The sequence below is a fragment of the Choloepus didactylus genome, chromosome 2 (genome assembly GCF_015220235.1).
Source record: "Choloepus didactylus isolate mChoDid1 chromosome 2, mChoDid1.pri, whole genome shotgun sequence".
In the NCBI taxonomy this organism is placed as follows: domain Eukaryota; kingdom Metazoa; phylum Chordata; class Mammalia; order Pilosa; family Megalonychidae; genus Choloepus; species Choloepus didactylus.
Genome location: NC_051308.1, coordinates 114,798,055 through 114,822,613, shown reverse-complemented (window position 1 = coordinate 114,822,613; position 24,559 = coordinate 114,798,055). Strand labels below are relative to the sequence as shown.

Below are 24,559 nucleotides of genomic sequence, written 5' to 3'. Positions count from 1 at the left end.
TTGGGGAGTTTAATCCATTTACATTCAACGTTATAACCGTGAAGGCATTTCTTGAATCAGCCATCTTATCCTTTGGTTTATGTTTGTCATATTTTTCCCCTCTGTCTATTAATATCCTTTATTGTACCCATACCGAATCTCTTTAGTACTGAACCTTTCTCCAAGTCTCTCTGTCCTTTCTTTGTTTCTCTGTCTGTAGGGCTCTCTTTAGTATCTCCAGTAGGGCAGGTCTCTTGTTAGCAAATTCTCTCAGCATTAGTTTGTCTGTGAAAAATTTAAGCTCTCCCTCAAATTTGAAGGAGAGGTTTGCTGGATAAAGTATTCATGGCTGGAAATTTTTCTCACTGAGAATTTTAAATATATCTTGCCACTGCCTTCTTGCCTCCATGGTGGCTGCTGAGTAGTCACTACTTAGTCTTATGCTGTTTCCTTTGTATGTGGTGAATTGCTTTTCTCTTGCTGCTTTCAGAACTTGCTCCTTCTCTTCTGTGTTTGACAGTGTGATCAGTATATGTCTCGGAGTGGGTTTATTTGGATTTATTCTATTTGAGGTTCTCTGAGCATTTATGATTTGTGTATTTATGTTGTTTAGAAGATTTGGGAAGTTTTCCCCAACAATTTCTTTGAATACTCTTCCTAGACCTTTACCGTTTTCTTCCCCTTCTGGACACCAATGAGTCTTATATTTGGACGTTTCATATTATCTATCATATCCCTGAGGTCCATTTCGATTTTTTCAATTTTTTTCCCCACTCTTTCTTTTATGCTTTCTTTTTCCATTCTGTCATCTTCCAGGTCACTGATTCGTTGTTCAACTTCCTCTAGTCTTGTACTATGAGTGTCCAGAATCTTTTTAATTTGGTCAACAGTTTCTTTGATTTCCATAAGATCATCCATTTTTTTATTTAGTCTTGCAGTGTCTTCTTTATGCTCTTCTAGGGTCTTCTTGATTTCCTTTGTCTCCCGTACTATGGTCTCATTGTTCATCTTTAGTTCTTTGAGTAGCTGCTCTAGGTGCTGTGTCTCTTCTGGTCTTTTGATTTGGGTGCTTGGGCTTGGGTTATCCATATCGTCTGGGTTTTTCATATGCTTTATAATTTTCTGTTGTTTTTGGTCTCTTGGCATTTGCTGAACTTGATAGGGTTCTTTTAGGATTTGTAGACCAATTGAAGTCCTTATCTCTAATTTATCAGATCTACAGCTTCGTGGAGTACACTTTCTCTAACTACCCAGCAGGTGGCGTCCATGAGCCACCTGTTCTTCACAAGCCAGTTCTCCCCTGCTTTGCCTTTGTGGTGAGCGGGGAATTGAGTCTTGTGGGGTCCAATTGGTGTACCAAGCTTGCGTGTGTAGTTGGTGTTGGCCGCCCTGTCTATGGGGCGTGTTACTGGGCAGTCAGAGAGAGGGGGTGACTCTAACAATCAAATCTCCCTGGTGATCCTGGAGTTTTAAAGCTGCTGCAATAGTCTAATCCTTCAGTTCAGTCCTGCCACAGTTTGTCTCTGCCACTGACCCACAAGTCCTTGGTATTGGCGTATGGCTCCTGAGACTTGCGAGTGGGTCCCTCTTCCAGGCCGTGCACCCCCTGGTCCTCTGTTCAGGGATGACTGTGCTATATCATAGGTGAGTGCCATCCCCCCAGGGTGGTTCTGGGCTCCTGGGCTGTGTAGGGAGGCTCCCAGTCTGCTGAAATGATGGCTGAATGGGGCTTTGTTAATTCACACTGCTCCACCTTCCCAACTCTGGGACAATCAACTGAGGTTGCAGGGAAGGCTAATGTCCACGCCCAGTTTTGTGGTGTGTGCCTGTTATTTGAAGCACTTCCATCACACTGGGTTGTCTGGGGCAGCTCTGGGCTATGGGGCTGGCGATGGGCAGGAGTGTTTCCTGTCCACCAGGATGATGGCTGTGAGCGGACACCCCCCCCATTCTTGGGAAGTTGTGGTGTTTAGTGAATTTTCTCAGCCACTGGATTATTGCCTTTTGTCTCAGAGCTCTCTTAGTTCTGCTCTTGTCTTGACCTGCCCAAATTGCAAGTCTTTGAAGCTTTCTGTATTGGGCTTCTTATAGTAATTGTTTTAGAAAAAGGAAAAAGGATTAAAAAAAAAAAAAAAGGGCCCTCCTCACAGATCTAATGGGTTATTGAAATGCTAAGAGACAAAGCAATTAGGGCCATTAAGGAAAGGTCCACAGGGCAGAGAGATCAGCTTTTTTTCAGGATTTGCATATGAGCCTCAGGGCTGAGCTCTGCCCTTCCCCTTTCTATGTTCGCCAGAACTCCAAAAATCCTCCTGTTTTAATTTTGGAGTTTTTTGTGCTGTTTTTTTCTATGCCTGTCTCCTCTCTGCTGGGCTGGCTGCTCTCATATTCTCTGGTGTCTGGTCTTAGTGTATCTGTGGTTGGAGTTTGGATCAGTAGAATGAGTTTCCGATAAGGGCTGCCACTGCAGTTCTCCCTTCTCCTTCCCAGAGCTGACAGCCCCTCCTCCCATGGGACTGAGCCTGGCAGGGAGGGGTGTGGGTCCCTTGGCCACAAAAACTTACAGATTTCGCTGATCTCAGCAGTTCCACGTTTTCATGAGTGTTGTATGAAGTATGCCCAAAGTCAGATTGCTCTGTGGTGTCCAGTCCACGCAGTTCTTGGCTTTCTACCTACTTTCCTGGAGGAATAACTAAAACATACAGCTCTCTAGTGCGCCATCTTGCCCCGCCTCCCTCCCCTTCCTTCCTTTCTTGTATGAGGAATTCAGGCTAGTTTTATGACAACATTAGAGTTGTAGATTTGCTTTTTAATCAAGGAAAGATGATATTATTGAAAAATTTGGTAAGTTAGGTTTGAGAGAAGTAAGAAGATATAAGACCAAATTGACTGAGTAAGACTCTTTGAGAGTTCTTTCCCCTAAGAGAATATGTGGTATTATCTGAGGGGGAGACCATTTTCATTTTTATGGTATTGCACTTCAGAAGGCAGAGATGGAAATATTTGATAATATGTGTGATTCATTCCAGTCACCTACAAGCCTGAGTGATAATCACAGAAAGAATACTCATTGATCAGAATCATGTACATCTTGAGGGTGTTTTGTAGTGATTGGCAGCTTTATTTTTTATTTTGGGAGGGGTCATAGGAGGAGAGTTGTGAGAGAGGAGCTTTGAATGAACAAATTATTTTACTTTTTCATTTAATTCATGCTCCTCCCCAAATCGTGGAAGCATGGGTAAGATTCTTCTCAAGCTTGAAGGAAAAGCTTTTATCTGTATTCTCATTAATTAGCTTTTCATTACCTGAGGAGATTATCTCAAATCAGTCCTAGTTTTGTGCACATTTAAAACTGAATTGAAATTTACTAGCCTAATAAATATAATTTGGGGCTAATTTTTCCATCTCCACATTAGTTGATATATTCTAAGGATACAAAGTAACTTGGATTATTTGATGTTTTGGGATTACTCATCCCACCACTTTTACTGTGGCACTTATTCAAGATTTGCATATAGATGCATTCATTTGTTCAACAAATATTTACTGAGTGCCTATTATGTGCCAGGCCCTGTTCTAGAAGCTTGGCATGCATCTGTAAACAGTAAACAAAAATCTGCTCCTTTCTTCATGAGGATTATTAATTCTTTGTTGTAGGAGGATGTCCTTAGTGTTGTTCAACTTTTAAATTGTTAACCCTGTTTATTGATGGAGGAAGAACAAAACCAGGGGTATCTGATCTCAGAAAAGCAGTTTTTGCAGACATGATTTTGTTGTTGTTAACAAAAATGCCACTATTGCTCAAATTGTTTTTAGACCTTTTCTTTGGAATTAACTTTAGAGCCAGTTTGGACCACATATAAATATCAGTCAGCTTGCTTTATAATCAACCCTAGTTTTTTACATCTCTCTCCAAATTTGCTTGCTTATTCATTCACTATATTTACCCCACTGGCCTTGAATGACTTTTAACTTTTTGAAAATAAAACGGTGTGTTGGAGGTAATTTTAATAGCAAAAATAAGATCATGTCTTGCTTAAAAGGGGATAGCCCTCTTTTGTATGTAACTTCTGCCATGTTCATTAAAAGTAAGTCTTATTTTAAATTGACCTTGAACACATTTTCTGATAGGTACATAGCAGAATGCACCTAAGCAGTATCAACCTGAACCTGACTTTAGATGATTCTGTGATTTAATCTGTAGTAAGTAGGCTTTTGTTTGCTCTTCTCTCTCACCAGGTGTACAATGTTTACATGGCTGGGAGGCAGCTGTGTTCTAAGCGGTACCGGGAGTTTGCCATCCTACACCAGAACCTAAAGAGAGAGTTTGCCAACTTTACATTTCCCCGACTTCCAGGGAAGTGGCCATTCTCATTATCAGAACAGCAATTAGATGCCCGACGTCGGGGGTTGGAAGAATATCTAGAAAAAGGTAAGCTCATCCATTAAAGTCTACTGTCCTGAGTAGACATAGGGTCTAAGTATGTAGTCCACTCCTAAATTGTAAGATAACTTTCCTGTAACTCAATAGTGAAAGTAGGTCAAGTTTCTGAATGCAAGTGTCTAATGATCAGAGCTTTGAAGGCAAAACTAAACCGTCCACTGAACATGTGATCAGTACCCTGTGTTTTATTGGCTCACTGAGCCTTCCCAACAGAAAAATGCATATTTAGTTTTTGATGTATTAAGTATCTTTATTTATAGGGTTATAGTATTTACCAGCAAGCAACATTCAGACAGAGTCACCAATATGCTAAATTGATTGGGGAATTAAGTGGTCAGTATTTAAGACATTTTCATTAAAATGACTCTTGGCTCACTTGCATTTCCTACATGAAAACTCCTTATTCCTCTTAAGGTTCTCCTTGCATAGGTTTGCTGAGTTGTAGGTTAAGCAGGTTTTGGAAAGAAGTATTGAACTTACTTGTTGTCTCAGAGCTCCCAAACAGTACATTTGTAGTCTGTGGATGTATATGCTGAAACATTTGTTTATCTAGAATGACAGGGAAATGACACTGCTCTGCTGGAAAGATAGTTCATCTTGTGGCTCAGAGAAGAGATGTTGCCTCACTACATTATAGAGTGATACAATTTTCTGGTGGCACAATTGCTTTATCCCTAAGAGTAGAGTAGTTTAATAGAATAATGATCTTATCTGGTATTTGGTAATTCTGTGTCCTGGTATAAGAACTAATTGATCTAGTTGAAATTTTTTTTTTTTTTTTTTTTTTTTTTTTTTTTTTTAATTTTGGTAGGGAGCTTTATCTCTGAAGAAAAACTATTTCCCCAATAGAAGGTAGTGAAACTTCCTCATCTATTTTTAGCTTTTTTCTTGCATGGAATGGCCTCTAAACATAGCCCTTTGGGAAATGATAAAGGATATAAATTTTTTTTAATCAAATGGATTAAAATCATCAGTGTAATTTGCCATACTCATGAGTATTAGGAAATTAACTTTTGATTGCCTATTGGTCTGCTTTTACTTCCTTACTTCCTTTTTTTGTTGTTGTTGTTGTTGTTGTTTTGGTTTTTTGATACTAAAGTCAATGAATATAAAAATATGCTTAGCCTAATACTTATTTACCCACCCATTTATGCCAAAGTAGCTTTAAATGCTTGTGGTTCTCTGGCTGTACTTTTCCTAGAATAAATGGACATTCTTTCTTTTGTATTTCAATGTTGTATTTGGTTTAGTAATAACTGACCTTTCCCTACCATTGTCTCTTTTCCCATATCTCTGTTGTTTTAGCTTGTTCATAGTTCATGCAAGACTGCAAAGTTAAATTTACTGAACTTTTATTTCTCTTTTCTGGGTGACTACACCTTTGTATCTTCTAGTATTCCTCTGTTCTAGACTGTTCATCTAATTTTTGATGATTGTTTGTCATGCCTTAAAATCTCATATACCAGGAGTGGCATACTTCCTCAGCGTAGCCTACTGCTGCTCATTTACACTTAAGCCTTGATATGTTCTTGACTTTATATTGTTGATTACATCTTTGTTTTCTACAGTGTGTTCAATACGAGTCATTGGTGAGAGTGACATCATGCAGGAATTCTTATCAGAGTCAGATGAGGTAGGTACCTCCAATAGTGGTTACTTATGTCTAGGTTTCTTGTGGGGAAAAATAAAGATATAGTTTATGGATTGAATTGCCATAACCTCTCCAAACAACTGTATTTTTTTCTACCTCTTTTTTATATGTATCCTGCTTGTCTTCAAGACCTACTGCCAGGTCCACTTTCTTTTGAAGCCTTCCCTGATGACTTAAGTTATCAAGTTTTCATTCCACCAAGAAATTTTACAGTCATTTCCACTCAGTTGTTGCTATCTCAATCTCTAATTTTTATACATATTATCGGATTATCACTTTATATTTTTAGCTTACTAGAGTATGAGCTACCTTAGGTAAGAGCTAAATCTTGATCATTTTTATATTCCCAGTGCTTTCCACAGTGTTAAGCATTTTGTAGGTACTTAATAAATGTTAGTCTAATGGAAGAATGAATATGCAATGCTAATAAAATAAATGATGTGTTATCCACTAATTATTTCATCTGTATATGTCTAATTTTCCCAAGTAGATTTTAAGCTTCTTACAGATAAGGACTTACAATAAAGTAATGCTTAGGATGGTTTTAGGTAATGAATAGTACTTTTTTAAAAGTGGTAAATGAAGATGGGCTGGTTCCTAAATAGTTGTTTCTCTTATGAGAATTACAAAATGAAAAATCTGTTAAGCAAATGTGTTAATCACCAGAAACATTAAAAGAGAAGAATATCCTTGGAATTAAGGAGGATAAGAATTGTTTACTCTCTGATCGAAGAAAAGTGGGCATCAAACTAACTCAGATCCCTGAGTCTAACTCATTTTTCCTTTCAAAGGAACCATGATTATTTTAGGGTTCAGAAAGGACCTTAGAATACATTTGAGCCAATCTCCATGCCTAGCCATTTAAACCCAGAGAATATTTGTTGAAATTACTACTTTCAGTTGTTTTCTTCTTTCATTTGTAGGTTCTGAATGGGGTGAGGGAAATAGACCAAAATCTCATCTGCATTTGACCTATACTGTTTTACACAAGTTTCCTGTTTTGAAATGTGAACATGTTGACTTCAACATGTTTCTTTCCTCCTTGTCATTCTTAAAGGTTAACTGTCATAGCCTAAAATCTGCTTTATGACTTACTTGTAAATGTATTAACTTTTAAGGTGTCCTTTCCCTCCTTTACAATGGAATTCACCTTCAGGTTATTGTTTAGCTAGCATGTTACAGAGAGTGAGGATATACTGAATTATAAATTCTTTCTCTATCTTTACCCCCAGAACTACAACGGTGTGTCTGACGTAGAGCTGAGAGTAGCATTACCAGATGGAACAACAGTTACAGTCAGGGTTAAAAAGAACAGTACTACAGACCAAGTATATCAGGTAAATTAAACTTGAGCAAATAGACTTGGCATTGGGTGATTGAAGCTAAGGAAAATTGATTAAATGAGTTATACATAGAGAGTGTATAGAGTATCTGACACATAATAAATATTAGTAAATGTCAGCTACTATTGTTGTTGTTGTTCTTAATGTGGTACTTTGCCTTCCATGAAAGAAAGGTGCAATAAAAATCCCAAGTTGTAGTGGTTGTGATTAACTCTTAACTCCATGCCTCCTTCTTGTTTTTATTGTAAAAAACTTTATAACATGCATGAAAACCCACAGTCTAGTATATTTAACTTCCATCACTCATATTCAGTAACTGCCAAGGTTTTGCTCCATTTGCATCATCTGTACTTTTTTTTCCTTTTCTTTAAGTATTTTAAAGCAAATCCCATATTATTGGACCTCTGTGCATCTCTAAAATATATGGACATTTTCATTGTATAACCACAATCCCATTAACCTAAAAAATTAATAATATTTCCTTGGTATTGACTAATAACTTACCAATAGTCAAATTTTTGCAATTGTCTAAAAATGATTTCTTAGTTATTTTGTTAAAATCTGGATCTAGACAAGGTCTTTATCACATCTGGTTTTTATGTATACTTTAATAGAGCAGTCCCCTGTCTTCTCCCCAGTGGGTTTTTCATGTTATTGTTTTGTTGCAGAAATTGGGTCAGTGTCCTGTGGAATGTCCTGCATTCTGAAATTAAATGTTTGTTTGTGGTGTCATTCAGTATGTCCCTCTGTCTCCTTATGTTTTCTGTAGTGGGAGTTTGCTATAGAGGCTTGGTTAGATTCAAGTTCATCTTTTTTGATAAGAATACTTTGTGTTGCTTCTCAACAGGAGGTACATAGTATTTGGTTATTCACTTGTAATGAAACTAGGATTAATCAGTAGGTTTAGGTGGTGATAACCTGACTAACCTGACTTCTCCATTGTAAAGTTAACCCTCTGATCTTTTATCAAATGAGCAAGCATATCTACTGATGATTGCTGACTTAAGCAATGATTTCATTAAAGGTTGCAAAGCAGTAATTTTCTAATTCTCTCAGTTTTTTCATGTTTATTAGCTGGAATTCTTCTGTAAAGAACTTCTTATCAACTGAGGTTAGTTATCTTGAGATACAGTTTGTACAGTAAAGGGAGGATAAGTATTTTTCCTTTTATTACCAATTTTCAGAGTAATGCATTTGTGCCCTAATTGATTCCAGCGTTGTCCAATGAGCTAATTATTTTATTTTTTCGTATCTTGTGGGTTTTTAGATATTCAGTGTGATTTAATCAATAGCATTGTTCTAGTTTGCTAATGCTGCCAGAATGCAAAACACCGGAGATGGATTGGCTTTTATAATAGGGGGTTTATTTGGTTACACAGTTATAGTCTTAAGGCCATAAAGTGTCCATCAACAAAGGGTGCCTTCACTGGAGAATGGTCAATGGTGTCTGGAAAACCTCTGTTAGCTGGGAAGGCACATGGCTGGCGTCTGCTCCAAAGTTTTGGTTTCAAATGGCTTTCTCCCAGGACGTTCCTCTCTAGGCTGCAGTTCCTCAAAACTGTCACTCTTGGTTGCACTTGAGGGTATTTGTCCTCTCTTAGCTTCTTTGGAGCAAGAGTCTACTTTCAACCGTCGTCTTCAAACTGTCTCTCATCTGCAGCTCCTGTGCTTTCTTCAAAGTGTCCCTCTTGGCTGTAGCTCCTCTTCAAAATGTCAGTCTCAGCTGCACTGAGTTCCTTCTGTTTGCCAGCTGATTTATATGGTTCCACTGATCAAGGCCCACCCTGAATGGGTGGGGCCATGACTCCATGGAAATTAACTCATCAGAGTTATCACCTACAGTTGGGTGGGGCGCATTTCCACCCAAAGAATTCCAATCTGATCAGCACTAAAATGTCTGCCCCACAAGATTGCATCAAAGAATATGGCTTTTTCTGGGGGACATAATACATTCAAACCAGCACAAGCATGTATTATCTTTTTGATGCTCATATTGTTCCCTCTTTGGCCAGTGGAAGAATCTTCACGTATGCTCCTGTCTTCTTTTGACGTTAATGTGTGGTAACTTCTTTGCTTTTTGGTGCAAGATATCCCAGGCTCATCTTTGTATATTTTGTACCCTAGATCTAAAATCACCACTTCCCCAAGGAGTCTTGGTTCCTTTTAGTGAGGAATGGTATTTAAAGACCATGGTCTGGGTGCTGAGTATAATTATTGCTTTTAGGCCTTTTCATTTGCATTTAACCCTGATTGGATAAAGATTTTCAGAGAGACTAGCAGTTTTCTGGATATTCATGCTTATTTTCCCTTTGTAACATACATAGAAAATCTATCCCCCATACATTTACCCATATACTGTATCTATGGCAAAAGATACATGCAGGATATAAGGTGTTTTTTTCCCAACTACACAGTGGTGGAGTGATTGCAAGGAAAATGCAGATTTTACAGCTTGCTGATATTTTGTTTTGTTTTCTTTTACTTTTTCAATGTTTCTCTAGCAAGGCCTAGTTGTTTTTTACCCTTTTCTACCACCCTTGTTACTGAGCCATTTTCTAAAACTAGAGAGCATTTCAGTTTCTATCCAGTGCTTTATAGAAGAGTAACTAGAACACTTATAATTCCAATTCCAACCTCACATCAGGGATGAACTTAGGTCTAACATGTGAGTAGATAAGGGAGGAAGGGATATAACCATATATGGTTTACAGAAGTACTAATATTCAACAATTTTATCATGTTTAAATAAGTTAATGCCTTATTTAGACTGGGATTGATTTTTGAAATCAGTGGTACTTCTAGTTCTCTGTTTTGTGTGTTTTCTGTTGTTTTTGAATGTAATTTTTAAAAAAGTTTTTATTTTGAAATACTTTCAAACTTACAGGGCAGTTGCAAAAATAATACAAACCCTATATAGAGAACTTGAACAGACCCCTAACCCCTCCCCTCCAGATACCCAGATTTAACAATTGTGACATGTTGCCACATTTGCCATATCATTATATCTATCTTTCTGTCTATCTGTTCATCCATTTATCTGTCAATTCATTTTCTCAACACTTGAGTGTAGACTGTATTCATCATGCTCCTTGAACATTAATACTGCCATGTACATTTCCTAAAAACAAGCATATTTGCTTATTTAATCATCTTAAGTGCACTTAGGATAACCTTATCAAGTTCAAGAAACTTTACATTGATGTACAACTTACAGTTTATATTCCAATTTTTTCATATGTCCCAGTAATGTCCCTTAGCAGCTTTTCTCCTCTCTTGCTGGATCTCTTCCAGGATCACATATTGCATTTAATTATCATTGTCTCTTTAGTTGTTTATTTTTTTAAATTGTGGGAGCATATATACATCATAAACTTACCTGTTTCAGCCACCCCAAGCTTCCATTCAGTGGAATTAATCTCATTCACAATATTTTGGGACCCTCACCACCTTCCATTACTAAAACTTCTCTGTCTCCCCAAGCAGAAACCCTACACCCATTATGCATTAACTTCGTATTCCTCCTGCCCCTGGCAAGCTGTACTCTAATTTCTGTCTTTATAGGCTTGCATATTCTCCAATATTTTCTTTTTAGTTACCATGGGGCTTATATTTAACATCTGAAATCTACAATTTCGTTTGCTTTCATACCAACTTAACTTCAATATATACACCAACTATGTTCCTATAGCTGTCCATCCCCCCCAACTTTATGTAGTTCTTATCACAAATTACATTTTTTATACATTATAAGTCCAAAATACACTAATTTATCATTACATTTTATGCATCTGCCTTTTAGATCCTGTAGGAAGTAGAGTTACAAACCAAAAATACAATAGTACTGGCATTTATATTTACCCATATTCTTACTCTCACCAGAGATCTTTATTTTTTTCGTACAGCTTCAATCTGTTGTCTATTGTCCTTTCCTTTCAACCTGCAGAACTCTCTTTAGTATCTCTTGTAGGGCCGCTCTAGTGGTGAAAACACCCTCGGCTTTTGTTTATCTGAGAATGTCTTAATCTCTCTCTCATCTTTGAAAGACAGTTCTGCTGGATATAGAATTCTTGGTTGGCAATTATTTACTTTCAGCAACTTTAAATATGTCATCCTGCTGCCTTTCCAAAGAGAAATTGGCACTTAATCTTATTGAGACTCCCTTGTATGTGACATGTTGCGTCCCTCTTGAAGCTTTCAGAATTCTCTGTTTGTCTTTGGCATTCAACAGTTTGAATATAATACATTTTGGTATCTGTCTGTTTGTATTTATGCTGTTTGGAGTTCACTGTGTGTTTTGGATGTGCATACTCATGTCTTTCGTTAGATTTGGGAAGTTTTCAGCCATTATTTCTTTGAATATTCTCTCTGTCCCTTTCTCTCTCTCTTCTCCTTCTAGGACTTTCACAATGCATATATTAGTATGCTCGATGGTGTCCCACAGGTTCCTCAGGCGCTGTTCACTTTTGTTCTTTTTTTCTTACTTTGGCTCCAAAGACTGAATGATTTCAGTTGTCTTATCTTCAAGTTCACTGATTCATTCTTTTACCAGCTCCCATCTGCTGTTGAACCCCCCTTTAGGGGATTTTTAATTTCTGTTCCTGTGTTCTTCAGCTCTATTTGGTTCCTTTTCATTATTTCCAGCTCTCCATTGATATTCTCTTTGTGTTCATCTATCATTTTCCTGATTTCCTTTAATTCTTTGTCCTTGTTTGCCTTTAGCTCTTTGAACATATTTTTGAAAATTCTTTGGAATGTCCCAAATCTGGTTGATGGTTTCTAATGCTTTAATCTCCTTTTGCCTGGGCCATCACTTCCTCTTTTTTTGTATACTTTGTAATCTTTTTGTTAATACCGGGACATTTTGATATTTTACTGTGGTATCTCTAGAATTTAGACTCTGAGGCATCTGCCCCTTAAGCTTGTATCCAGCTAGTATTATGACAGAGCTTTCCTTGAATGCCAAGAGCTAACAAAAAAATAAAGTAGGAAGGGAAAAAAGAAAAGCTTTTTCCTAGTCTTTGCAGATTGACTTTTTTAACTGCTCTCATTCAGGGCTTATCCATACAGTAGGTTTAGAGACTAGCTCCAGGCCAAAGTGTAGGGGCCTCCCTGATCCTTTCTGTGCATGCACTTTGTCTTGTATATGCACCTGTGGCCCCAGGAATTCTTCAGTTAATACCATTCTGATTGTCCCATTTTCCCTGGGGAAAAGTTTCCTCACAATTCCAGGTACTTCACATATATCCTACAGCTAGCAGTCCCTTGCCCCAGGCAGCATGACTTGATTGCTAGCCCACGGTATTCTGTAGATGAGTTTCCTGAGCTGCCTTCTATTACGCAGGGCAAGTTCTAGAATGATGAGTGCCTCAGGCCGCCACCAAACAGATTGGGCCAGATATACATGAACCCAGTATGTGCATAAAGGTTACTCTGTTCCTTCTGGAACCAGGATGGGGGATCTGCCCTGGGAGCATGGGCCGGCTCTGTGCTGAGCCAATAATGAGTAGGGGAGAGGCCAGGCAGGGCGCCACTAGATCCTACCTCTTTCAAGTACCTTTTTCTTGATTCGGTGCGGGCCCTATTACTGCAACCCTTTTAACTGTTTTCTGGGGCCTTGAGAAAGATGTTTTTGCCAGTTCTTGCTGATTTTTCGGAGCTTCAGTGGGGAAACAGAGCCCTGAAGCATCTCACTCCACCATCTTGACTGGGAAACAGGGCCTTATGCAATTTTAATTTTCTGGAGGGAAGAACTGATAACTTGTTTAGTATGCCTCTGTTTTCCCAACATTTTGCTATTTTCATGTGGATATTAATGATGGGAATTCTTAGGATATGGAGGTGCCTGTGTCCTCAGCCTGAGATATGGATCATGTGAAAAATAAACAAAAATAATTTGTGATGCATGAACTAAATTTACAAATAGTATCTTAAGCCCCAAAACCAAGGAATAGATCTTGTGTGTTAACAGCTTCAGTTAAATGTAGGCTGGATGTGTGAGACTGGGTATTTTTTTATTTTCTTAATATTTGTTCTTATCAAGCATGTTTCCTATAAATGCTGTTAAAAAGTCCCTTGTGGTTTCAAAATAAAAAGTTAAAAAAAAAAAAAAGGCCCTTGTGGGATGAAGTCCTATTTCAGAGAGGAAAGCTGATATTTAAGGAGAGACCATTATCATCATGTATTGAAGGGGAGAAATTCATATTTAGAGATCATAGTTGTTTTGGCCAAATACAGATTTTTTTCTTCTTTTTCTTTCACATGCACACATGCCTGCCTGCATGTACACATATACACAAAGATGGGTGACTATAGAACATGAATCTAGTTTATGTGAAGCCAAGATGGTAGAACTCTTCCCCTCTCCTCACTCCTCATGCAGACTCATGACTTTTCCCACACCATTGTCTGATTTAGTTTCCCTGAAACTAATCTATCCTGTTTATACTTTAGGCTATTGCAGCAAAGGTTGGCATGGACAGTACGACAGTGAATTACTTTGCTTTATTTGAAGTGATCAATCATTCCTTTGGTAAGTGCCAATGGCTAATACTAAGTTTTGCTTTGGGGTATTTTTTTCTAGTACTGTTAGATTGAAGCTCCTAGATGCTGTCAGACTAAAATTATTTGCCTAGAAAGGAAGAGCTTAAAGACAAGGGGAGATCCCACTCCTTAGGAAAGAAGCAGACCAGGCAAAATCCAAAAAGCTCAGGTTATTAGGTGTCTGATCACTGTTGATCCTTTTCCCTGTTTTTTAAGTTACACCCATAGCTGAATCAGATAGGTTCATCAGGATTTTTTAAATCAGATGTTTAAAATTCATGTATTTCATTGAAACAGCCTTAAAACATGGGGGTTTTCTGTTTGGCCACAAATTGTTTTGGTACTCTATACTTTTCGTAAAGATTTTAAAGAATAGCTTTTTATTTTCAGGAGTTAGATATCTTGCTTAAAAGTCTGTGCTTTAATGCGTATGTTTAAATTTTTGTGTGAATAGAGATTTCCTCTTCCTAGGAAATCTTATTGCATGGTGACAGGAAGTTTCTCTTGTATTTTATTTTATAAAAGCTAGGAATGGTGGTCACTTTAGTTGCTTTGAAACCACAAAAGGGAGGAAGTCTAAGGGTTTGTTCTGAATGATGTAGATTTCCTACAGTTTATGGGTCTCCTCCCATCACCCCCCCCCCCCCACACACACACACACGGCTAAGGACAGAAATAACATGGATAATATTGGCTAATTCCGCATCCCAGAAAGTAGTAGACTTGGTTCCACTTACGGTCCCAGGTCAAGGTGGAATAACCTTGATTCCCCCTCAAGCAGTCAAATCCCTATCGTTATTTTTCTTTCCAATTCCCTACTGTATGACAAGGCATATATAAATAATTTTACAAGGGATAAGTAGGAACCAGTATGCTTGGATTCTAACCTTATCCTTCTTTTCTAAGCTTTCGTTTCAACTTCTATAAAATGGGAAATATTAAATCAGTCTTCTGTAGTGTTATAAAGTTATGTAAATATCAGGAAAAGAAAACTCTGAACTTTTCCAAAGAAATGCAATATAGAAATTGAAAGTGGTGGTATTTATAATCCCGCTTGTGCATTGTAGGAAGAGGAAGTGTCCTTATTCAGAAGACACTTTTCACTTTGAAGAATATCCTAGGGTTTGGGGGTGGAGGTGGGGAGAACCTTTCAGCTCTTAACAACAAAAGTAGTTCATTGGGAATTGCCACATGAGAGATTCTGAATACACCATAGGTGAGTAAGAGGGGAGGCTTGCTTTGAAGATGTTCAGTCAACATCAGCTTTCAGCTGTAACTTATCAGATAATTGATCAGATATTTTAACTGAATTTGGAGTTGGTGCTATCTGCACAAACAGCCTGTTAACTGAAAGACCTGTCAAATTCAGGTGATAGGTTCCATTAAAGGTCAGCTGGGCATAGTCAAAGTTAGAGGGGATTGATTTGGCTAGACAAATAGTGTTTTTGTGCTCTCTAGGCAGAACTCCTTCATGTTCTGATCTTATTTGGTTAATGATATCGTGCCATTCTTAATCTGCCTTGTACAGTTTATACTAGGGTAATTCCTTTTATATCTTTTCATTCTAGTTCTATTTGTTTTGTGTTCTCTTCAGTACGTAAGCTGGCACCTAATGAATTTCCTCACAAACTCTACGTCCAGAATTACACATCAGCTGTGCCAGGCACCTGCCTGACTATTCGGAAGTGGCTTTTTACGACAGAAGAAGAAATCCTGTTAAATGACAATGACCTTGCTGTTACCTACTTCTTTCATCAGGTGGGTGAATTGATCTTCCTGAAAAGGCCTGATTTCTTTTTTCTGTTTGTATGTGGAGGATAATTTGCCAGTTCAGTGTGGACCTTAGGTAAGCTGCTTTGCTCTCAGGTCTTACTTACATTTGAAAACTGTTCTATCACATTTGTCAAAAGATAAATATGCTTATAGAAGTAGTTCAAAATATTGAAGTTTTAAATTTTAAATATTAAAAACATTTTTTAATCAACAGAAAATGACTATTATGACTATACACCTTTTCAAAAATGTTTCATGAATATTATATATATGTAGTTTAAAGCATCAAATAGTTCTATAAGATTTGTTATGAAATGTAGTCGATGCTCCCACATACCCTCATCTTCCCCCATAGGCAAGCATTTTTACCTATTTAAACTTTGTTTTTTGTTGTTGTTGTTGTTTGTTTTGCTTTGTTGTATTTCTCATTTATCTTCATGTCTCTATTATAATGTAGTTATATTGCTGCTACTTGGTTTTTCAGATTCAAGCAATATCTCTTAATTTCCCACTATTATAGAGGAAGAAACTTTAGCTCCCTTTCCTCCCTCAGTCCCACCACATATGCTTACCTTTTTAATCTCCTCCATCCTCTTAATATAGTCAAATTATAAAATTTTTTAGGTTAATATTTAGTGATTCCATATTATGACTATAAATAATGAAATTTATAGCAGAGCCATATAGTAAGTACTATCTTTTCACTTTTTTCACATTATTTTGTTTTCCCCTCAATTACTACTCTCCTTTTCCATTCACTTTTACTTTCCATGTACTTATAATTAATTCAATTTCAGACTCTTTACCAATTATCTAAATCTGTTCTAAAGACATTTGGACCTATGAGGTATTCTATCAATTTCCACATTCTGAAGAAGTCTCTCTTGGAGGCTTTTGGCCTATCCTGGTCTGACTGGTGGCCCTCTATTCCTGTGCACAGCTGTGATCCTACCTTTCATCATTATCTTCTTCTGTGGGGATTTCTCATTACCAGTGAAAGTATGTGTTCTTTTTTTTTTTTTTCTTCCTGCTTTGCTCCCTTGTTTTGGTGGAACGCATTCTCAGAGCTTTTGAAAAAGGGTGTGTAGGAGATTAGTGTTTAAATTCTGAATGTCTGAAAATGCCTTTTTTCTGACCTCACACCTGATTAATTTTAGGGTTGTGTATAGAACTCTAGGTTGAAAATGATTTTTCTTCAGATATTTTAAGGAATTGCTACATTATCTTCTAGCTTTCAGTGTTGCTGTTAAGTCCAAAGCCATTCTGATTCCTGTACCTTTTGTCGTTCCAGAAGCTTCTAAGATCTTTTTGTTTTCATTGGTCTCTAAAGGATGTGCTTTGCTGTGGATCTATTTTCATATATTGTGTTGGGTCCTCTATGGGAAATTTGTGTCTTTTCAATCTGGAAAATTTTCTTGAATTATTGAGTCAATAATTCCTTCTCTCATTTTTTATTCTCTCCTTTTGAAACTCCTGTTATTCTCATATGGGACTTCTTAGTCTCTCTCATTAATTTTCTTCTTTTGCACAACTTTAATTTCTTTGTCTTCTTGCTGTACTTTCTGGAAAACTTAACTTAGATTTATCTTCTAGTCCTGTTGAGTTTTTGAATGTATGCTATTATATTTTTGATTAAAATAAGTAATGCAAATGTTCTAAAAATGATCATGGTGATGAATACACAAATACATGATGATACTGTGAACCACTGATTGTATACTTTGGATGGATTGTATGGTGTGTGAATATACGTCAATAAAATTAACATTTAAAAAAATTTCCGAAGGCTTCCTTTTTTTCTCTGAATGTTCTTTTTTTTAAAAAATATAGTGTTCTGTTCTTGTTTTGTGGTTATAGTATTTTTTCTGACTTTCTGAGAATATTAATAAAAGTTTTTTTTTTTTCCTAAGTTTTCTTCTCCCTGCATAGGCTATCTCCTCCCTTGCTTATGCCATTTGCCCCTCCCTTGCTTATGCCATTTTAGTGCTCTGTTGTTAGAGGCTTTCCTCTGACAAGATGCTTGCTCAAATTTAAGATTGGGAGACTAAGGACTGATGGTGAGTTCAGCCTGTGAGTAGTTCTTTTTGACTGAAAGCTTCACTGTAGAGAGGCTGAATCTCCAGTCTTCTGCTGGTATTGAGGACAGCAGTCATCCGGCTGCAGGGAGAAGAAGAGAGTATCTGAGAATCTGACTGCTTCTTAAATAGGCTTTCAGTCAATCCTTATTTTAGCCACCACCCCCACCTCCACACACACACATACACACTCACACACTAGTACACACACTCGCTTCTTCTAGATGACCACCTGGTACCACCACTTTGTGGGTCTTTGGGGAATGTTGTGGTGTAAATTGGAGTGTTTCTCTACTTAACCTACTACTAGTTTAGAAATCGTTTTTCTCAAGTTTTCTAAATTGCTACTCATTCATCTGTGTTTCAGATTCCAGAATTTTGTTCTGGTTGTATCCTCCCATTCTCCCTAATTGTATGGATTTAGTCCTTTAAAAAAAACCTTTTACTGACATTTCAGTGTGGTTTTAGGAGGAAGTAAGAGTTCATGATTGTTTCTAATGTATATCTCTATCGGGAAGTCTTCTTTTATGATCGTTCCCTTTTATACTTATAGCTGGCATTAAATCTTTATATTGATGTATAATTTTTACACAGTTATAATCCTAATGTAGATAAAATTTTGTACTCTCCTTTTCCTCTTTTTCTCACACCTGTATAGTTCTTTATATGATTCATGGCTGAATTAATGTACTATATGTTGTCCAGTCTTTCCTCTTATTAGTTCCAGGTTATTTTTTCTTTACAGTTCCAGGGTAATTAATGCTCTTGTGAAGTTTTGTAATATAACCTTTGTGTGTGTGTGTGTGTGTGTGTGTGTATTTGAATAAGTTCTTGTTTTTACCAATTGTTCATGTTGAGTGAACAATTGCTATACTTTGATTTTTTGTCTTAAACTTTTAAACCTTTATCTCTTATTTTTACAGATATTCCATTCTGTTGTTTATCTTATTACTGATTTTTGTTGTAGAGAAGTTTTAACATATTGTATTGTAGTATTTACTTGTATTTTCTTTTGTAATTTCTGTTACATTTTTTCTCCTCAACAGTAAGTTTAAGTGTGCTATTTTTTAATTCCCAATATTTTATTTTTAATATTTAATGCTTTGATCTACCTGGAGTTTATTGTGTATAGTATGAAAGGCTGGCCTAAGTTATATTTTCTCTCTATTGCTATCCAAATAGCCCAGGAGGATGTAGTAAATTTTCCTAATTTATTATGCTTAACTTGTCTTTTATTAAATTTTTTTTTTATATTGCTTGTATTTTGGGTTTTTCTTCTAGTATATTGATCTGTGTTTCTGTTTTTGATTTAGAATTCCCTTTTGATTATTGTTTCTTTAGAATACATTTTAATATCTGGTAAACCTAAACCTTCCTCTTTTAAAAGGCCCATTTTATTTTTCCAAGTTTTTTTTAACCCATTCCGTAACACTTTATAAAGTATCCTATTACTATTCTAATTGGAATTTTGTTAAATTTATTTGTAATTTAACTTGAGAAGAATCACCATTTTTATTGTGTTGTATTCCTAATTAGATGCAAATTGTTTCTCTTTTATTCAATTCATATTTTGTTTCCCCAGATAAAGCTGTTTAGTTTTATAGAATTTATATACCCTTAAATTAATTTCCAAGGACTTTATATTTCTATTACTATTATGTATGAAGTATTTTTTTCTTTGTGTTGTTGAAATGGAAAACTGATTATCTGGGAGTCAGAATATTCATTTCAAGCACAAGCTCTACATTAGGTAAATCCTTAACATAGCTCTGCTGATATGTTTTCTGCTCTGTTAAAGGGGAATAGTAGTACCTCACAGTTGTTTTTATTTTATGAATATCAAAATTTAAATGAGGCAAAGCATGTAAAATTGCCTTTTGAATTACAAAACTTTAAGACAAATGTACAGTATTTAAATGTATTGAAAAGCTACTGTTTTTGTAGCATTATCTTATATCTGACAACTTTTCTGAACTCTTTTATTGGATTGACTACATAAAAAATTGTGTGTTTTGGAAAATATTAAATTTTTTCTCTTAGTTTTGGTTATTTTTATATGATTTTTTGATGATCAGCATATCTAATGCTACCGTATTTCATTGATTCTAAGATTTATTGATTGTAAGATATACCATTATTTTCAGTACTGCTAAGAAAGAAAACAAAGAACAGCCAAACTGAAACACCATTGACTGTAAGATGCATCCCAACTTCAGAGATGTTAAAATGTGGAAAAATGTGCATTTCAGAATAGATTAAATATTAGCTATTAGATAATGATGGTAATGAACCTTTCCTAAAAATACTGACAGAAATGCGTGGTAGGATATGTTTAAATTCTGGCTAAACCTGGCAGTTTGAATACACATATTGAAGCTGTTCCTTCTTGAAAACTCAATAAAAGAACACTAATGGAATCTAAAAACACATAAACTTGCAAGGACAAAGAGAACAAGAGAAGAAACCACAGCAGATGAGAAGTGTCAACAGTTTTTTTTTTTTTTAATTTAATTTAACTTTATTGTTTTATTGTTATTTTTTATCAGAGAAGTTGTAGGTTATGAGAAACCCTGCTTGATTTCTCTTTATGTTTTTCTCTATGCTTTGAGGAAACCTGATTTTTATTTAATATTGGTCTGTAATGGCTGAGAAAACCGAGGCTTCGCAGAATTACAGAACTTGCCCATAGGAGCTGGGGCTTGAGCCCGGGTCAGTCTGCCACCTCGCTGTTTGGAAGGCTCCAATACCAAATCATCAGGGCACATATCATTTATATTGAAGCTTCTGTTGGTTTTTCCTCCCTTCTTTCTTTTTTTTTTTTAAATCTTCATTTTATTGAGATATATTCACATACCACGCAGTCATACAAAACAAATCATACATTCAATTGTTCACAGTACCATTACATAGTTGTATGTTCATCACCTAAATCAATCCCTGACACCTTCATTAGCACACACACAAAAATAGCAAGAATAATAATTAAAGTGAAAAAGAGCAATTAATGTAAAAAAGAACACTGGGTACCTTTGTCTGTTTGTTTGTTTGTTTCCTTCCCCTATTTTTCTACTCATCCGTCCATAAACTAGACAAAGGGGAGTGTGGTCCTTATGGCTTTCCCAATCCCATTGTCACCCCTCATAAGCTACATTTTTATACAATTGTCTTCGAGATTCATGGGTTCTGGGTTGTAGTTTGATAGTTTCAGGTATCTACCACCAAGTACCCCAATTCTTTAGAACATAATAAGGGTTGTCTAAATTGTGCATAAGAGTGCCCACCAGAGTGACCTCTCAGCTCCTTTTGGAATCTCTCTGCCACTGAAGCTTATTTCATTTCCTTTCACATCCCCCTTTTGGTCAAGAAGATGGTCTCCATCCCATGATGCCGGGTCTACATTCCTCCCCGGGAGCCATATTCCACATTGCCAGGGAGATTCACTCCCTTGGGTGTCTGATCCCACGTAGTGGGGAGGGCCGTGATTTCACCTTTCAAGTTGGCTTAGGTAGAGAGAGAGGGCCACATCTGAGCAACAAAGAGGCATTCGGGAGGAGGCTCTTAGGCACAATTATAGGGAGGCCTAGCCTCTCCTTTGCAGCAACAGTCTTCCCAAGGGTAAATCCTGTGGTAGAGGGCTCAACCCATCAAACCACCAGTCCCCTATGTCTGTGGTCCTGTTAGCAACCATCAAGGTGGGGTAGGCCAATACCCCTGCATTCTCCACAGGCTCCTCAAGGGGGCTCTACATATTTTTTTCCCTTGTTTTTTTTTTTTTTTTTAACTTTTTTTTTTTTAAACCAACTGTATGAAAGATAAAAAAAATAAGAAAACAATAATTTAAAAAATACAATATAAGAACATTTCAAAGAGACCGTAACAAGGGAGTAAGAAAAAGACAACTAACCTAAGATAACTACTTTACTTCCAACAAGTTCCTACTCTACCCCAAGAAAGTTACCTAATATAGCGACATTTCTGTGAACTTGTTCCTACTATACCCATCAGAAATTAACAGACCACAGTCATTCCTGGGCATTCCCAGAACATTCAATTTACCCATGATAGCTTATCTGTTCCTGGATTATTGTTCCCCCTTCCTTAATTGCTCTCTACTGCTAGTTTCCCTACATTCTACATTATAAACCATTTCTTTAAATTTTTCAAAGTTCACATTAGTGGTAGCATATTATATTTCTCTTTTTGTGCCTGGCTTATTTCGCTCAGCATTATGTCTTCAAGGTTCATCCATGTTGTCATATGTTTCACGAGATCATTCCTTCTTACTGCCATGTAGTATTCCATTGTGCGTATATACCACATTTTCTTTATCCACTCATCTGTTGAAGGACATTTGGGTTGTTTCCATCTCTTGGCAATTGTGAATAATGCTGCTATAAACATTGGCGTGCAGATATCTGTTCGTGTCACTGCTTTCCGATCTTCCGGGTATATACCGAGAAGTGCAATCACTGGGTCGAATGGTAGCTCTGTATCTAGTTTTCTAAGGAACTGCCAGACTGACTTCCAGAGTGGCTGAACCATTATACAGTCCCACCAACAATGAATAAGAATTCCAATTTCTCCACATCCCCTCCAGCATTTGTAGTTTCCTGTTTGTTTAATGGCAGCCATTCTAATCGGTGTGAGATGGTATCTCATTGTGGTCTTAATTTGCATCTCTCTAATAGCTAGTGAAGCTGAACATTTTTTCATGTGTTTCTTGGCCATTTGTATTTCCTCTTCAGAGAACTGTCTTTTCATATCTTTTGCCCATTTTTTAATTGGGCTGTCTGTACTATTGTCATTGAGTTGTAGGATTTCTTTATATATGCAAGATATCAGTCTTTTGTCAGATTCATGGTTTCCAAAAATTTTTTCCCATTGAGTTGGCTGCCTCTTTACCTTTTTGAGAAATTCCTTTGAGGTGCAGAAACTTCTAAGCTTGAGGAGTTCCCATTTATCTATTTTTCTTTTGTTGCTTGTGCTTTGGGAGTAAAGTCTAGGAAGTGGCCGCCTAATACAAAGTCTTGAAGATATTTTCCTACATTATCTTCTAGGAGTTTTATGGTACTTTCTTGTATATTGAGATCTTTGGTCCATTTTGAGTTAATTTTTCTGTAGGGTGTGAGGTAGGGGTCCTCTTTCATTCTTTTGGATATGGATATCCAACTCTCCCAGCCCCATTTGTTGAAAAGACCATTGTGACCCAGTTCAGTCACTTTGGGGGCCTTATCAGAGATCAGTCGGCCATAGATCTGGGGGTCCATCTCCGAATTCTCAATTCGATTCCATTGATCTATATGTCTATCTTTGTGCCAGTACCATGCTGTTTTGACAACTGTGGCTTTATAATAAGCTTCAAAGTCAGGGAGTGTAAGTCCTCCCACTTCGTTTTTCTTTTTTAGAGTGTCTTTAGCAATTCGAGGCATCTTCCCTTTCCAAATAAATTTGATAACTAGCTTTTCCAAGTCTGCAATGTAGGTTGTTGGAATTTTGATTGGGATTGCATTGAATCCGTAGAGGAGTTTGGGTAGAATTGATATCTTAATGACATTTAGCCTTCCTATCCATGAACATGGAATATTTTTCCATCTTTCAAGGTCCCCTTCTATTTCTTTTAGTAGAGTTATTAGTTTTCTTTGTATAGGTCTTTTACATCTTTGGTTAAGTTTATTCCTAGGTACTTGATTTTTTTAGTTGTTATGGAAAATGGTATCTTTTTCTTGAGTGTCTCTTCAGTTTGTTCATTTCTAGCATATAGAAACATTACTGACTTATGTGCATTAATCTTGTATCCTGCTACTTTGCTAAATTTGTTGATTAGCTCTGGTAGCTGTATCGTCGATTTCTCAGGGTTTTCCAGATATAAGATCATATCATCTGCAAACAATGACAGTTTTACTTCTTCTTTTCCAATTTGGATGCCTTTTATTTCTTTGTCTTGCCGGATTGCCCTGGCTAGCACTTCCCAGCACAATGTTGAATAACAGTGGTGATAGCGAGCATCCTTGTCTTGTTCCTGATCTTAGAGGGAAGGCTTTCAGTCTCTCACCATTGAGTACTATGCTGGCGGTGGTTTTTTCATATATGCTCTTTATCATATTGAGGAAGTTTCCTTCAATTCCTACCTTTCAAAGTGTTTTTATCAAAAACGGATGTTGGATTTTGTCAAATGCTTTTTCAGCATCTATTGAGATGATCATTTGATTTTTCCCTTTCGACTTGTTAATGTGTTGTAATACATTGATTGATTTTCTTATGTTGAACCATCCTTGCATGCCTGGAATGAACCCCACTTGGTCATGGTGTATGATTTTTTTTAATGTGTCTTTGGATTCGATTTGCAAGTATTTTGTTGAGGATTTTTGCATCTATGTTTATTAGGGAGATTGGCCGGTAGTTTTCCTTTTTTGTAGCATCTCTGCCTGATTTTGGTATTAGATTGATGTTAGCTTCATAAAATGAGTTAGGTAGTGTTCCATTTTCTTCAATGTTTTGAAAGAGTTTGAGTAAGATTGATGTCAGTTCTTTCTGGAAAGTTTGGTAGAATTCCCCTGTGCAACCATCTGGCCCTGGGCATTTATTTGGGGGAAGATTTTTGATGACTGATTGGATCTCTTTGCTTGTGATGGGTTCCTTGAGGTCTTCTGTTTCTTCTCTGGTCAGTCTAGGTTGTTCATATGTTTCCAGGAAATTGTCCATTTCCTCTACATTCTCCAGTTTGTTGCCATACAGTTGTTCATAGTATCCTCTT

At 36.8% G+C, this 24,559-nt stretch overlaps 1 protein-coding gene across 1 annotated transcript in view; it reads left to right on the top strand.

Annotated features, from left to right (window-relative positions):
* Window positions 1-24,559, top strand: part of SNX27 (sorting nexin 27) — a 124,331-nt gene that overhangs the window by 52,460 nt on the left and 47,312 nt on the right. Inside the window, exons 3-7 of the mRNA XM_037825982.1 lie at window positions 4,219-4,411; window positions 5,992-6,056; window positions 7,307-7,411; window positions 13,868-13,946; window positions 15,552-15,715. Of these exons, the coding sequence (XP_037681910.1) occupies window positions 4,219-4,411; window positions 5,992-6,056; window positions 7,307-7,411; window positions 13,868-13,946; window positions 15,552-15,715 (606 nt within the window). The remainder of the gene's footprint in view (window positions 1-4,218; window positions 4,412-5,991; window positions 6,057-7,306; window positions 7,412-13,867; window positions 13,947-15,551; window positions 15,716-24,559) is intronic.